At 37.0% G+C, this 16368-nt stretch overlaps 1 protein-coding gene across 11 annotated transcripts in view; it reads left to right on the top strand.

The window, feature by feature from the left end:
- ARHGAP21 (Rho GTPase activating protein 21) overlaps positions 1–16368 on the top strand; it is a 128656-nt gene that overhangs the window by 91313 nt on the left and 20975 nt on the right. For 7 of the 11 annotated variants that reach the window (XR_013519590.1, XM_035306963.3, XM_078329605.1 and 4 more), the window contains 4 exons: positions 3528–3557; positions 4856–6752; positions 13768–13926; positions 14068–14170. Coding sequence is in view for 10 of the 11 variants with exons in the window: in XM_035306963.3 (XP_035162854.1) it covers positions 3528–3557; positions 4856–6752; positions 13768–13926; positions 14068–14170 (2189 nt within the window). In the remaining variant the exon portion in view is untranslated. The remainder of the gene's footprint in view (positions 1–3527; positions 3558–4855; positions 6753–13767; positions 13927–14067; positions 14171–16368) is intronic. The other 4 variants (XM_078329607.1, XM_078329606.1, XM_035306960.3 and 1 more) reach the window with 1 other exon arrangement.

The following is a 16368-nucleotide window of genomic DNA, read 5'->3' as shown; positions in this document are numbered from 1 at the left end:
GGTATAATAAGGAAGAAAGCAGGCCGGGCGCAATGGCTCACGCCTGTAATCCCAGTACTTTGGGAGGCTGAGGCAGGTGGATCATGAGGTCAAGAGATCGAGACCATCCTGGTCAACATGGTGAAACCCCGTCTCTACTAAAAATACAAAAAATTAGCTGGGCATGGTGGCGCGTGCCTGTAATCCCAGCTACTCGGGAGGCTGAGGCAGGAGAATTGCCTGAACCCAGGAGGCAGAGGTTGTGGTGAGCCGAGATCCCGCCATTGCACTCCAGCCTGGGTAACAAGAGCGAAACTCCGTCTCAAAAAAAAAAAGCGGATGGTATAAGGATTTGAACTCAGGCGGGTCTGAGATGGTACCGCAGTCCTATACTGCCATTGAATAGAGATGAATTGTTTAGGTGGCTTACCGTAAGTCACCCTGCCAGTTGGTATAGCTGTTATTCTAACCTGAAGCTCTGGATTCTGAGTCCAGCATTCTTTTTTGCTGCTCTATGGATATGTGATATAAGTTGAAAAATGTAATTTAAACTAAGTTTTTCTTGAGGTTTATTAGAATTACTTGAAGCATTTTATATGTTCTGTAATCGGTATACTATCCTATTTAAGGTTAAGTAGCCATTTGTCAAGTGTACGTCTAGGTGGTCCTGCCTAGAGTAAGGGAAGCAAGAGTATGAATTCTTGAGGGTACTTTCACATTCTGCAGGTTAGCAGCAGTTACTTTATTTTTTTAATGTATTTTTAAATAATTACAAGAATAGTATGTACTGGTTGAAAAAATTTGAAATAATGCAGAAAGGTATAATAAAAAGAAAGTCCTCCATCCACACCATTATTTTCTCCCATTCCCTACGCTGGCATGGTTGGCATTTACCAGCAAACATGAAGTTATTCTTGCTTTTTTCATAGGTAATGACATTAAATTAATAAATTAACCTGTTAAAGATGAATTGAAAGGCAGGAATTTTAATGTTACCACATTATTCTTTAGGTTTCTTTTTTCGTTTTGCTTACCATTTAATAGACAGTATCATAGGTACAGTCATAGTGATTTTGATGTGACTATATAAAAATGAACTAGAAGATTATTTTAGGATTATTTAGTTACTATTAGGCACGGTACATATAATCAAGATCCAGGCTGTTAATATTAAGTTGTATTTCAAATGCCCTTTGGAGTTCTAATTCCAAAGGAAGAATTCTTTGGATCTTCTTTCTTATTTTCTTCCTCTTCCTCCTTCCTTTTTGAGAGCTTTTTGTATCCAATAGGCAAAACAGGGTTGCTACTATTCTGTTTTCATTAGGGAAGGCTTCAGTTTTAAAACACAAGTTATTAAACTCCTGTAAGGTGTAATACTTAAGTACAAGGGTAAAGAAAGCTCAAGAAGGACTTTGAAGTGGTGTACAAAAGGGCTGAATGGAGAAAACAGCTAAAAATGTTTTGTCATATTCTGTTGAATTCACAAGAGCTAGTCAATTGGGAAAAATGTAAATCAAAACACCTTCATATGTTGTAAAGTATCCATTTGGGCTTAAAACATAACCAAAATTATTATGTTAATTGTTAATACTGAACATGTAATTCTTATGACATTGGTTTCAAAAATATTCCTCCTCAAATTTGAATAAAGAAGATATCTTAAAAATATTAGTTCCAGCTGAGCTCAGTGGCTCACGCCTGTAATCCCAACACTTTGGGAGTCTGAAGCAGGTGGATGAGGTCAGAAGTTCAAGACCAGCCTGGCCAACCTAGTGGAGCCATCTCTACTAAAAATACAAAAGTTAGCTGGGCATGGTGGCATAGTCCTGTAATCCCAGCTACTCAGGAGGCTGAGGCAGGAGAATCACTTGAACCCAAGAGGCGCAGGTTTTGGTGAGCCAAGATTGCACCACTGCACTCCAGCCTGGGCAACAAAGCGAGACTTCGTCTCAAAAAAAAAAAAAAAAAAGTTCTAGACCAGCACTTCCCGGGCAGATCTTCTAATTATGTTAAAACCTCTGGGGGAAAAAAAATGGGTTCCCTGGCAAATAAGTTTGTACTTTTGAGTTTCACAATGTACATTTTGTCAAAAATGTTCTTGAATGATTTTATATTTTCTCAACCATGTCTGCTTAGATTAGATAATAGTACTGTATGTGTGAGATGTTCCATTGAGTCAGTTCACTGTTAATGCATGCATATGTATGGATTTAAGGACCCCTTGTGATAACCCAGAAGTGGGGACCTGTGACTGTAATGTAGACTACTTAGCATTTAGAATTACTACACAGAAATATTAGAGATGTCTGAAGTATGTAAAATATTTTCTCAGGTTTTGATAGTTCCAGTTATAGAGTTCTATTACTAAAAGATGATATTCTTCCCCAAATTTGAATAAAGGAGTTATTTTTAAAATATTAGTTCTAGAGTAGCATTTCCCAAGTAGATATATTAATCATGTTAAAACCTTTGGAAAAAATGACCTCTATAGTGAATAAATTTATACTTTCCCTTTGAATTCACAAAGTACATTAATGTAGTAGTGATTTTGAGAAGTCAGGCAGTTTGCCAAGTGACCCTACATCATCGATCATGGGGACCTCCTCTCCCCCATCCTCCTCTTCAGATGATATATAATAAAAGTACACAAGGACGCTCTGGGAAATGCTGCACCAGACAGTTCAGTATTCTTTCACTTAGACACACTTTTCCTATTACAAAAAAGTATTCGTATGGATTATAATCAGCATGGAAAAGATAGGCTTGGTGTGTCAATGCACATACCCAAAATGCATATTTGGATTAACTGGATTCCTGCTATAAAAATATTATGTAAACATGTTTTCCTTTATATGCCTAGCTTTAGTTTCTCACTGCATTCTAGTCTGTGTTCTGTAATATTTATTATAGGTTAATAAGAATTACTCTGGAAGTAATATTTTTATGTTTATTCAGTAGTTATTTTTGCAAACTTAATAAAATAGTACAAAAGGCACAGTGTTGAAAGATCTTAATTTTTGAGTGAAACTTAATATCATTCCCCCCCCCACCCCAAATCTTAGTGTAAAGGCAGCTGCAGTCAGCTGACAGCTTGTGGTTATGTTCTGACTTACTGGGGAAGGAGGAGGTTGTACTATTTTAAATGCATAATAGAGCATTCGTTTCGTCATCTGGAAGCAGAGATGGAAGAAGCTCAGGGGAAATGAGAGGCATCACTGTTGCTCTTGTGGAGGGAAGCTTTGTAGCATGTTATCAGACAGCAGTGCATATTGAAGAAAATATCTGTTAGGAATGCATGTCACCAGATGTATTTTGCTTTCAAGAATGGTAGACACATCAACCAAGAACCAGATAAAAGTCTGAGAAAATGATGTTCAGAAGAATACTGGAGTTATTCTTTATGCTTCACTGCCCTTTACCTCTCTTGGTACCTTCCAGAGAAACAAGTATAGATGTATTTTTAGCTTGCCGTTTCTAGCATCAATATGACAACATGATTTTGTCTTTATATCAGTAAGCAGCTTCTATGTTTTCCTATTTTCTGCTAGCTACAATTTACAAAGGATGTCACAGCACTGGTAAGAAATGCACAGTAGCCATTTCCTTGCTTTTTAAATCATGTTTGGTAGAGATTTGTAATAAGCCAATCTATTAAAACTGTTGAGTTTGCTTAGAGAAATCCCTGTATGGTATGAATCTTACTAATTTGCAGAATGTGTTTGTGATAGATGGTTTTCCATCTTTTTTATTTTTATGTTTGGTTTTCTTTTGTATCCTTTGCATAACTCATGTTACAGCATAATATTTATCTGCATCAGTATTTTTATTTTTAAGTATCTCACCATCTTCCTTTCCCTACTACTTTGCTGTTAATGTTTGTGGCTGCATTTGAGCTTTGCAAACTGTCGAATGCAGACAGGATATGATGATAGTCTTGAGTTAAGTTTGTTTTGATTAGGGGAAGATGTGTTACCACACCTGTCTCAGATACTGCACATAGTCCCTGTGTTGCACTGATAAGCTCTGTTTTGTAAAGTCTCTGTAGTTAATTTCTGTTATTCTTAAACCTTTAAAGAATTGCTGAATAATTTTACAAATAGTTGGTAAAAAACAACATGAGCTGCATGACTGCCTGTTAGTAATAGAGAAATGTCTCCTTAAATAAGTAAAAGAGACCAAATAAATTTGTACAGTATACCTTTTCATTAGCTTAAAATAAAAATATAAATTATATACAGAAAGAAGAATTACCTTTTCATATGTTTGTGCCTTTAATATATGTGCTTTATTTCTTAAACTTGCATATTCTCTAACTTTAAATATTAAAATACTTAACATGGCTGCTGAAGGGCTTAATTTGTCAAAATGATTATTCTGAGGGACTCTGTAATGGCTAATTGACAAGATGCTTCAAATAAATTAGATTTAATTTATGACAGTAGTACTTAAAATGCATTAAAGATTTTAATATTTCCAGCTTTTCTCTGGCAAAATATATGCATCTTTTGCTGGGATTTATTTGGCAGCCATTTAACCTGTCGACTGATGAAAAATCAGAAGGCTTGAATGGGGAGAATTTTAGAAGCAATATGGGTACATCTAATTGGCTGGGTGGAAATTTGATGAGTGTCACATGTTTTGAGCAAAAAGGTGATTGTAATTTGTATGTGTTGCAAATTCTACAATTTATTTGATTTCTGAGAGACTAGCAGTTTCTAGATTTGTAGAGTAACCTTATGTTGTGTTTGCGTGCATGCTATAGTGAATGTCACTCAGGAATGAGGTAGGGCATAGTCAGATAAAATAGTGAACTGCAAAAATGGAAATTATTCTTTTTATGAATTTCCAGTGACACCGTTCTCTCATTTCTATACAGGCATATTCTCAAGATGCCTACCTGAAAGGCAATGAAGCTTATAGCGGCAATGCCCGCAATATACCTGAACCTCCACCAATCTGCTATCCCTGGCTGCCATCTGCCCCATCAGCCATGGCACAGCCAGTTGAAATATCTCCTCCTGACTCATCATTGAGCAAACAGCAAACCAGTACACCAGTACTGACACAACCTGGCAGGGCCTATAAAATGGAAATCCAAGTGCCTCCATCACCAACAGATGTTGCAAAATCAAACACAGCAGTGTGTGTTTGCAATGAAAGTGTAAGGACTGTCATTGTACCTTCTGAGAAGGTTGTAGATATGTTATCCAATAGAAACAACCATACAGGTCCTTCACATAGAACTGAAGAAGTGAGGTATGGCACGAATGAGCAGACCTCTTTAAAAACATTGTCAAGAACCACATCACCACCATTATCAATTCCCACTGCTCATCTAATTCATCAGACTGCAGGCTCCAGATCATTGGAACCTTCTGGAATTTTACTTAAATCTGGAAATTACAGTGGACATTCTGATGGAATCTCAAGCAGCAGATCTCAAGCTGTGGAGTCTCCCTCTGTAGCTGTTAATCACTATTCACCAAATTCCCATCAGCACATAGACTGGAAAAACTATAAAACCTACAAAGAGTATATTGATAACAGACGATTGCACATAGGTTGTCGGACAATACAAGAAAGATTAGATAGTTTAAGAGCAGCATCTCAAAGCACGGCGGATTATAACCAGGTCGTCCCCAACCGCACTACTTTGCAGGGACGACGTCGAAGCACCTCTCATGATAGAGTGCCGCAGTCTGTCCAGATACGGCAACGCAGTGTGTCCCAAGAAAGACTGGAAGATTCTGTGCTAATGAAGTATTGTCCAAGAAGTGCATCTCAAGGAGCACTGACGTCTCCATCTGTTAGTTTTAGTAATCATAGAACTCGTTCATGGGATTATATTGAGGGACAAGATGAAACCTTAGAAAATGTCAATTCTGGAACTCCAATACCTGATTCAAATGGAGAGCGAAAACAGACTTACAAGTGGAGTGGGTTTACTGAACAGGATGATAGACGAGGTATTTATGAAAGACCTAGGCAGCAAGAAATTCACAAATCTTTTCGAGGTTCCAATTTTACTGTGGCTCCAAGTGTTGTTAATTCTGATAACAGGCGTATGAGTGGTAGAGGGGTGGGATCTGTGTCGCAGTTTAAAAAAGTTCCACCAGATCTCAAAACACTGCAGTCAAACAGACATTTTCAGACTACTTGTGGAATGTCACTGCCTCGGGGTATTTCACAAGACAGGTCACCTCTTGTGAAAGTCGGAAGTAATTCTCAGAAAGCTCCTTCAACGCATGTCACAAAACCATCATTTAGCCAGAAATCATTTGTTTCTATCAAAGACCAAAGACCAGTAAATCACTTGCATCAGAACAGTCTGCTGAATCAGCAGACATGGGTGAGGACTGACAGCACCCCCGATCAGCAAGTGGAGACTGGGAAATCCCCCTCTTTATCTGGAGCCTCTGCAAAGCCTGCCCCTCAGTCAAGTGAAAACGCTGGTACTTCAGATTTAGAACTACCTGTCAGTCAAAGGAATCAAGATTTAAGTTTACAAGAGGCTGAAATTGAGCAATCAGATACTTTAGATAATAAAGAAGCTGTCATCCTAAGGGAAAAACCTCCATCTGGACGCCAGACACCGCAGCCTTTAAGGCATCAGTCTTACATCTTGGCAGTAAATGACCAGGAGACCGGGTCAGACACTACCTGCTGGCTGCCCAATGATGCACGTCGAGAGGTCCACATAAAAAGAATGGAGGAAAGAAAAGCCTCGAGTACCAGTCCACCTGGCGATTCCTTGGCTTCCATCCCATTTATAGGTGAGCTCATTTAGAGTCATTGGCTAATATGTCAAATGTATAAGAAATCTTTCCAAAAAAGTATTATTTCTAGTTCAGTAGGCACAGAAATCTTCCACTGTGATTTTAAAATGTTTTTAGTGAATCTCATAAGCTGTGCTTCAACCAGAGCTTTTTACCCTCCTTAAAAATTATTTCTTTTGGGAGACTGAGGCAGGCAGATTACCTGAGGTCAGGAGTTCAAGACCAGCCTAACCAACATGGAGAAACCCTGTCTTTACCAAAAATGTAAAATTAGCTGGGCATGATGGTGCATGATGGTGTAATCCCAGCTCCTCAAGAGGCTGCAGGAGGAGAATTGCTTGAACCTGGGAGGCAGAGGTTGTGTTGAGCGAGATGGCGCCATTGCACTCCAGCCTGGGCAACAAGAGTGAAACTCCATCTCAAAAAAAAAAAAAAAAATTATTTCTAGTACCAATTTTTCTTTAAAACAAAACAAAAGAGCCCTATATATCTAGTACCCATTTCAAATTGTTATTTTGATGAAACAAAATCTTGAGATTAAGGAAATCGGCAAAGCAAATTGTACCTAATTGTTGATTCATGGGAATCAAAAACCAAGTGGAACAGTTTTGATAATTAGTTATCAACCTTTCATTTAAAGGTTGATACTTTAATTTAAAGGTTTACTTTCTAAAGCATATTTCTTTGTAAATTTAATGTGTACTGAGAGAAAAGACCTTCGTTGTCAAGTTCGTTTGCCATAGTATAAATCCTGGAATGGATTTGGAGAAGTTACTTAAATTATAAGCGTGTGCCACAGTCACTGGCACCTGTCCTGTTGAGTATTCTATCTGCTCTCTCCCACCCCAGATCTGTTCTCCGTACAGCAGCCAGTGTGATGTTTTAAAAATGTCAGTTAGATCACACCACTCCTCTGTGCAGAACCTTCTGTTTTCTTCCCATTCATCTTACCCAAAATAGCCTACAAAATCCTCCCATGGTCTGAAAGGCCCTCCAGGGCCTGCCTCACAGCTCCCTCTCTGATGGGGTCAGAGAGGTCCTACTTTGTCATCTCCTATCACGATCTTCCATGTGCATTCCATCTGTAGCTTCCCCAGCCTCCTTGCTGCTCTGAAACATGGCAGGCGTGCCTTGCTACAGGGACAGGTGCTGCTGGTTTCCAACCCTGGATTCCGTAGATAGTCACAAGCCTCTTTCTTCCTCATGACATTTGGGTCTCTGCTCAGAGATCTTATCCAAGCCGCCTTTGTGACTCACCTATCTAAAACAAGTATTCCACACACAGAAAGTGACATTCTCTTCCCCTTAAGTTTTTATTTATCTTCATATTACTGTTTCTACTTGACATTTTCTTTTTGTTGTTACATGTTTCTCAGTAGAACTAAAACTACATGAGAGCAGAGATTTTATTTAGTTCACTTTTGTGTCCCTAGTGTCTCAAACGCTGCCTGGCTTAAAGAATGCACTCAGTAATAAGTATTTGTTGAGATGGCTGAAAGACAATTTTAAAATGCTGGTTAAATGTATAGCAAAATAACAAGATAGTTCTCATCATAATTACTATGCAGCTCTAAAACATCATCTGCTAACAGGTGATGACATATGTCTTTGGTATTATCTTCATTTTATAAGTGAGAAATTTAAGGTATACAGAGGTTAAATAACTTCTCTAAAATCGCACAGTTAGTGACAGAGACAGGGTCTCTAGGTTTGCCTGATTCAGCCTCATCTTAGAATACAGCTCTGGAAGGCGCCATTTATATGGAATGCCTGTGAAAGGGCGCCCCCTGGAGGCACACGATGCAGGGACTTCTTTATTTCGTTTTTTTTGCCGTTAATCAAGGCCCATACTTCTATTTCCCCGGGTGCCCCATAGGTTTATGAGTTCTCCATTATTTTACAATATAATATGCTTCTCTCTGAGTACTCGTTTAGTTTTTCTTTTTTTAGGGGAACATTTTTAAAGCTACTGAGGACTAACATTTTTAAAGCTATCAGGTTTTTTTTTTTTTTTTGAGACGGAGTCGGCCAGGCTGGAGTGCAGTGGCATGATCTCAGCTCACTGCAACCTCTGTCTCCCAGGTTCAAGTGATTTTTCTGCCTCAGCCTCACGAGTAGCTGGGACTACAGGCACCCACCACCATGCCTTGCTAATTTTTTTTTTTTTTTTTTTTTGAGACGGAGTTTCGCTTTCGTTGCCTAGACTGGAGTACAATGGTGTGATCTTGGCCCACCGCAATCTCTGCCTCCCGGTTTCAAGCGATTCTCCTGTCTCAGCCTCCCAAATAGCTGGGATTACTGGCATGCGCCACCACACCCAGAGAATTTTTTATTTTTATTTTTAGTAAAGATGGGGTTTCTCCATGTTGGTCAGGCTGGTCTTGAACTCCCGACCTCAGGTGATCCGTCTGCCTCGGCCTCCCCCAGTGCTGAGATTACAAGCATGAGCCACAGTGTCTGGCCTAATCTTTGTAATTTTTAGTAGAAATGTGGTTTCACCATGTTGGCAGGCTGGTCTCGAACTCCTGACCTTGTGATCTGCCCGCCTCAGCCTCCCAAAGTGCTGGGATTACAGTGCGAGCCACTGCGCCTGGCCTAAAGCTATCAATTTTAAATCTATTGATAGCTTTAAAAATGTTTCTTAAGAAAATACCTAATTGGGTAGGTGACACTAATAGCTTTTTTTTTTTTTTTAAAGTTCCACACAACTTATGTATTTTTTATACATAGGATATATTCCAGTTGTCAACATTGTGGGGAATCGCAATCTAAGATTCATATCGATATTCATATTGATACCCCTAAGGCCAAGCTCAGCAAATAGTAGAATCCCGTTGTAGATGGAATCTTACACATAATCTAGAGTAGATGTTTTGTAGAAAGCAACTGATGATGACTGTTTATGAGGTTCCTCATAACTTAGCCCATCTTAGAAGGGACTTTATTTTTTTTTTGCTCTGTCCCCTAACCTGTAGCAATGGATGTTGGGTGTTATGAGAAGAGATCCACATTTGTCAGGGTGCTAGAAATGCTTGTCTTCCGCATTTATGTTCATCTCAGTTCTCTTGGTTACAGGGATGGGACAGTTATTTCAAATTAGCTCATGCCATGAAGTAATGTTAGCTTACAGGGTTGAACTGTGGTAGACCTGGTTCCATGCATGGCTGGATCCAAATACCCAAGTGATGATATCAAGTGAGGTTTTTTTTTGTTTGTTTGTTTTTTTCAACATGGCATCTCATTCTGTTGCCCAGACTGGAGTGCAGTGGCACGACCTCAGTTCAGTGCAACCTCCACCCCCCAGATTCAAGCAATTCTCGTGCCTCAGCCTCTGGAATAGCTGGGATTACAAGCACGCTAATTTTTGCATTTTTAGTAGAGACAGAGCTTCACCATGTTGGCCAGGCCAGTCTCAAACTCTTGAGCTCAACTGATCCTCCCGCCTTGGCCTCCCAAAGTGCTGGGATTACAGGCATGAGCCACCATGCCCAGCCTGTGAGTCTTTGTTTTGCTTTCTTCATTCTTAGATAGTTTTTCTTCACGTGGTAGAAAAGGTTGCCATTGGTAGCAACTCAACAGTTAACTAATTGCTACAGTTTTTGTATTCCAAGGAAAAGAAGAGAAAGTCCATAGTTTTCTCACTGTCAATCTATTGAATCCTGGAGATACTATTAATACAAAAGCCCTGACTACATGCTTCTCACCCGTTGGCCAGTCTCTGGATTAAGAGGGATGGTTGGTTGGTCAGGCCTAGGTCATGCCCACCCACAGGAGGGTCAGCCACTCCAGTGAATCCCATTGAACCTCTGGGATAGACAGGCATAGACACACTTTCTGTAGTTATGTTGCAGAACACAAAGAGGAACAAATAGGATGAGAACATCCTAAAGTGAAAATGCTTGTCACTTTACAAGATGCGAGATGAAAAACAGTTACAAATCACTGTTTCATCTTGCTTTTGTTTGATCATTTCAGTAATGCGTTATCACAAGTTTTTTTTTACATTTTCATTAGGCTTTTGTATTTCTTCCGTGAGTTGTCTTGTCATGTGTTTTGTTCTCTCTGTGCTGTGATTTTAGTGGTCCTTACAAGAGCTCTTCATATATGAGGGCTTCCCTTCTTTCCTGCTCTGATATCTGAAAAATAATTATTTAACAGTTATGTGTGAAGTTTTACATTATAGCTGCTTAATTTTTGTACATGTCCACATTTTTCTTGATTTTGAAATCTTTAAGGTTATTGATGACCAATAAACATAGTGAAAGCTTCCTATTCAGATATGAATAATCAATAGAAACATAATTTGGAATAGTCTCCATTTGGAAAAAATCCAGATTGAATAACGGAGTAGATATTATCTGTGAGGATTAGTTATTTCCTTTTGGAAAACATTATTTTCCAAAGCAAAATTTTTCAACATATAGGCCCAAATTTTTTTACGAAACAATAACCACATTGAATTTTGATGTGTAGCAACTTTGGTGTCCTTCATTCATTCTTTTTATTATAAAGAGCTATGGCACTATGGGTCTTCTAGTGAAAAGTCTAAATTAAGACCTTTTTTTTTTTTTTGAGACAGAGTCTTGCTCTGTCGTCCAGGCTGGAGTGCAGTGGCACTATTTCGGCTCATCGCAACTCCGCCTCCTGGGTTCAAGTGATTCTCCTGCCTCATTATTAGCTGGGACTACAGGTGCATGCCACCACACCCAGCTAATTTTTGTATTTTTAGTAGAGACAGGGTTTTGCCATGTTGGCCAGGGTGGTCTTGAACTCCTAATCTCAGGTGATTTGCTGGTCTCGGCCTCCCAAAATGCTGAGATCACAGGTGTGAGCCACTGTGCCTGGCTAAGACCTTATTTCTAAAGTCAGTTCTTTGATTATGTAATTTTATTTAACATGAATGTTTATGCCACTTGATAATAACAAGTCTGTTGTCCCAGTAGTTCATAAATGTGTTTTGAATGCATTATTTAATGTCTTAATATTATATGCCTAGGATAAAGATGATTGGTTATTTTCATCTGATAGAATATATTTTATTTAAAAATTTAGAGGTCATTTGAAAGTGTGACAGCATGATGCTTTTGAATATATTTGTATATGAGATAAAAAATTTTGGTTTTTCCTTTGGTAACTAATGTTGCCAAAGCTAACTAATGTTTATTTTTCTACATTGGAAAATAAGTTGGAATTATTGTTTTTACATAATCTGCACATTGGTAATAATGTGCATGTGAAAATTTAGTTTTTGAATTGGAATTATTCCTAACAAAACACAGTAATTTTGAACCAGTAGAAAAGTTTTTGTTTTCAAAGGGAATAAAGAATTAGATTAGTATAGTCTCTAAATATGAGGTGATATAATTATGTTTACTTTAAATGTATGTTTAGCTTTTCCTTTTCTCCCTTTAACATACCAGTAAAAGGCATTTAGTATAGAGAATGCAAACAATACTGAAATGAGTAAGTCCAGTCTCTTCTCCCATGCCTTCTCTATTCAGCGTACTTTAGAACAGGTGAGTATCTCTCCTTCCACCTGTTTTTACAGACATATCTGAAACTGATTATTTTGATCTAGTGTGTTTCAGAAATTTTCTCCAAAATATAGTCAGAAGAGATTGAATGAATACCACCAGGAAATCCAGGGATACAAAATTTGAAAATTGTATTTAATGCTTTGCAATAATGCTTAATCTTTGCACAATTTGGATTTCACTCTCTGGTATTTTACATATTAAAATGTTTTCAGTTACTTTTGCAAGGCATAAAATGATTCTCCTCAAAGATCTGTACCAGTATAATTAAAGATTTATTAATATTGCATGAGCCAGATACTTTCTGAAGAATACAGTATTTTCCCATTCACATCAGTATTCATGGATCTGTAACAGAATTATGGATCAGCAGATTCTGTAAGATCAGGCTCCTTTATATCATGTATCATCTGAACAAACTTTGTTAAACGTGTACCAATTTAAATATCAAAATCAGTTTTAAACACGAGTTTTAGTGGAATTAAGTTTTTATCCTCATTGAATTTTTAAAACTTCCGTTATCTTACTTTTGGGAAAATAATTATTCCATTCTTACATGATAGTCAACCGTCATATAGTTCAAAATGTCTTCTTTTGCTAAAATGTAAAGAGAAAGTTGTAAGAACAGAAAATGAGCTCAAGATAGTTAGAATTTACTGATTTTGGCCATAAAATGGAAACGTTATATTTTTGTAATATTATCAGTCCTCTTGATTAAAATTCTGATAACTGATATGGTACAGTATTCTTAGGTAGTCAAAATTAAAATAGCTGGACCTTTTAAATCAAGGAATTAAAATCCTGGTTTGTCACTGTAGTATATTCTTTAATGGGTTTTATTCTGGGGCATTTAATTTTAAGGATTATAGTTCCAGCATCCTATCGATATATTTCTTGGCCTCAAGTATTGGAATTTAAATCACTAATGTTTTTATAAGGTAAGAATTTTGTACAAATAGCCCTAGAAACTTATTTTGGAAGCTGTCGACTGGACTTTGTCTTTCTACAAAAAATGAGATACACTTGTGTGGGGAAAAGGGGCGATACAGTTTTAGGAATTAATGGTTTGAAAACTGAGCCTTAACCAGTCACCTTGCTTAGTTTCCTGACGTGATAATCTGTGATACATTTAAAATTTGAAAAGTAATTCTTTCAGGGTGGTATGTTATTGCTCTGGTTTGATAGGTTTCAGTTTGAAGTACCTATAAACGTTAGTACCTTGACTATCATTAGGGAAGGCATTAATTGGTTGGTAAAGCGACTTAATTTTTTATGCCATACTCTCAGAATTATTTAAAATTACTAGAGTAATAACTGTAAATCAATTTTTAACAGACTGAATAGGTCATTTAGTGATGCTTTGGTGGTGAAGTGTTAAAATTTTTATCAGACCCTCTTAATGATTAGTGACTGGGAGTTCTATTATTAATAACAATTAGGTCATTGAATATTCTACTGATTTTCTTTTTTTCTTACAGATGAACCAACTAGCCCTAGCATTGATCATGATATTGCACATATCCCTGCTTCTGCTGTTATATCAGCCTCTACCTCTCAAGTCCCCTCCATAGCAACAGTTCCTCACAGCCTCACAACTTCAGCTCCCTTAATTCGCCGTCAACTCTCACATGACCACGGTATGTCTAAAGGGTGGTTTTCTAAACCGTATCTCATACTGTTTTCCACTTAGAATAACATGATAAACTGATCTTTCTACCATTGAAAGAATTTGGGAACCACTTGTAAATGTCTAAATACTGGATTTTATTTAATTTCAGAGTCCGTTAGCCCGCCTAGCCTGGATGCTCAGCCCACCTCAAAGACAGAAAGATCAAAATCATATGATGAGGGTCTGGATGATTACAAAGAAGATGCAAAATTGTAAGTCTTGGGTGTATTATTAAATATTTGTATGTGGGTGGGTGTTTAGCATGACCTTGACATTTAAGTACTGAATTTAATGTCTTACATTTTCTAACTTTGACATTAGAAATGCAAATTAAAAAATAAAGTTGTTACATGGTAACATTAAATTGAATTTTAAAAATCAGTAACATACAAACATGGTAGAAAAATATGTTAAATATTCTTACCTTAAGACCTGCAGCTGTTCAGTACTAAGACATAATATTACTGTTTCTTTTAGTGTAATTCTAGAGCTATTCTAAACATAAACATGTATACACAACTTAAATATGCATACGTATGTATTCTAATTATTTTACAAAAGACACTGATTTAGAGATCCTTAAATATATATAATCCTGCCTCATGCTGTTTCATGATTTTTAAATTTTCCATTGAATAGCTTATTGGCATCATATACTTAACCAATATTCTATATCTATAGTAATAGACAGTTATATTGATAGAATCTGATGCTGTCACAAACAATACTTCATTGACTATGTTTGTACCTAGTTCAGTTAGCACATGTGCGAATAAATGTAAAACAGGATTCTTACATCAAGGAGTATGTGTATTTTTAATTTTATTTATTTTTAAAATTTATTATTATTTTTCGAGACAGAGTTTTGCTCTTGTTACCCAGGCCAGAGTGCAGTGGCGTGATCTCAGCTCAGTGCAACCTCAGCCTCCCAAGTAGCTGGGATTACAGACATGCGCCACCACGCCTGGCTAATTTTGTATTTTTAGTAAAGACAGGGTTTCACCATGTTGGTCAGGCTGGTCTTGAACTCTCAGGTGATCTATGCACCTCAGCCTCCCAAAGTGCTGGGATTATAGGCATGAGCCACCATGCCCAGCCATATTTTTAATTTTAATATTATTAATTACGCTCCATAAAAATTATACCAACTCACATTCCCACCAACAATACACAAAAGTCTTTGCTATTATACTCTAACAGTGTATTGTTTAGCCTTTGATATATATATTTTCAAATATTATAATGGCATATTGCATTTTTAATTTGACACTTTCTTATCAGTTGAACACCATGTTGTATATTTAAGATATATTTTTTGGGCATTTCCTATGGATTCTTCTGACTTCTGCATCCTTTTTATATAAAGGAAGCTAACATTTTTCAGTGATGTGTTGCAAGTCTTTCCTAAATCAGTATTTTTCATTTTTTTAAACCATGCAAAAATATTTAAATTTTTTTCTGTGGCTATATTTAGGAAATATTTTTGTAGCCTTTGAATTTTGAGTCGTATTGAAAAATTCACTTCTCCAGAATTATAACAAAATTAGAGAAGTAAACACATTTTATTTTTTGTATATTTACAACTTTGACTTAACTGGAATTGATTTGTTCTAATTAGTGAGCAAGAGAGACAACTTTATATTCTGATATCTCTGTTGTCCCAAAAGCACCTGTTGAATCCTTTGCCACTGATACATCATCTTTATTACATACTAAGTCGTACATATTTAATTTTATTTTGGGGCTTTATTCTGTTCAGTTGATTTATCTATGTATTAATGTACACTGGGTTCTATTGTGGTAGTTTTATATTGTCTTTCTTATCTGATAAGGCTATTGTCCATCATTAATTTACTTTTCAGAATTCTCCTGGCTATTTTTATTTTGATATTTGAACCTTAAAATCAGACTTTTTAGTTCTTAAATTCTTATGTACATTTTCATTGACACATGATAAATTTATAAATTGACATCTTTATGATATTGAACTTTATGTCAAAAAACTGTCTTTTTGGTTATCTTTGCATACAATATTATGTGGGTTCCATTTGGTTTTTACTTATATTCCAATAAAATTAGTTCTTTCTGGAGCAGCTACTTGAGGGAGGTTTCTGTGAAGCTAGCAGGGCCTATATCCAGGCTAGCAGGAATTTTCCTAAAGGTACAGGGTTGATTTGTGAGCTGTTTTGGCCTTTACTACTTCCTCACTATATCAAAAACTGCCTACACCAACTACACACAGTTTCCTGCAAAGATGGCAGCAGTATGTTTCCTCATTCTCCTCTGATACTCCATGGTAATAAACGAGGCTCCTGTCACCAGCTTCAGCATGCTATTTTCCATTGTTCCAAACAAGGATGGCTGGTTTCAGTCTCTCAGAAATTAGTGTAGTGCACTTTCCGTACTGCAC

Source organism: Callithrix jacchus, chromosome 7 (assembly GCF_049354715.1).
Source record: "Callithrix jacchus isolate 240 chromosome 7, calJac240_pri, whole genome shotgun sequence".
Lineage (NCBI taxonomy): Eukaryota > Metazoa > Chordata > Mammalia > Primates > Cebidae > Callithrix > Callithrix jacchus.
Note: the sequence above shows the minus strand (reverse complement) of the source record. Positions and strands in the feature narration are given on the sequence as shown.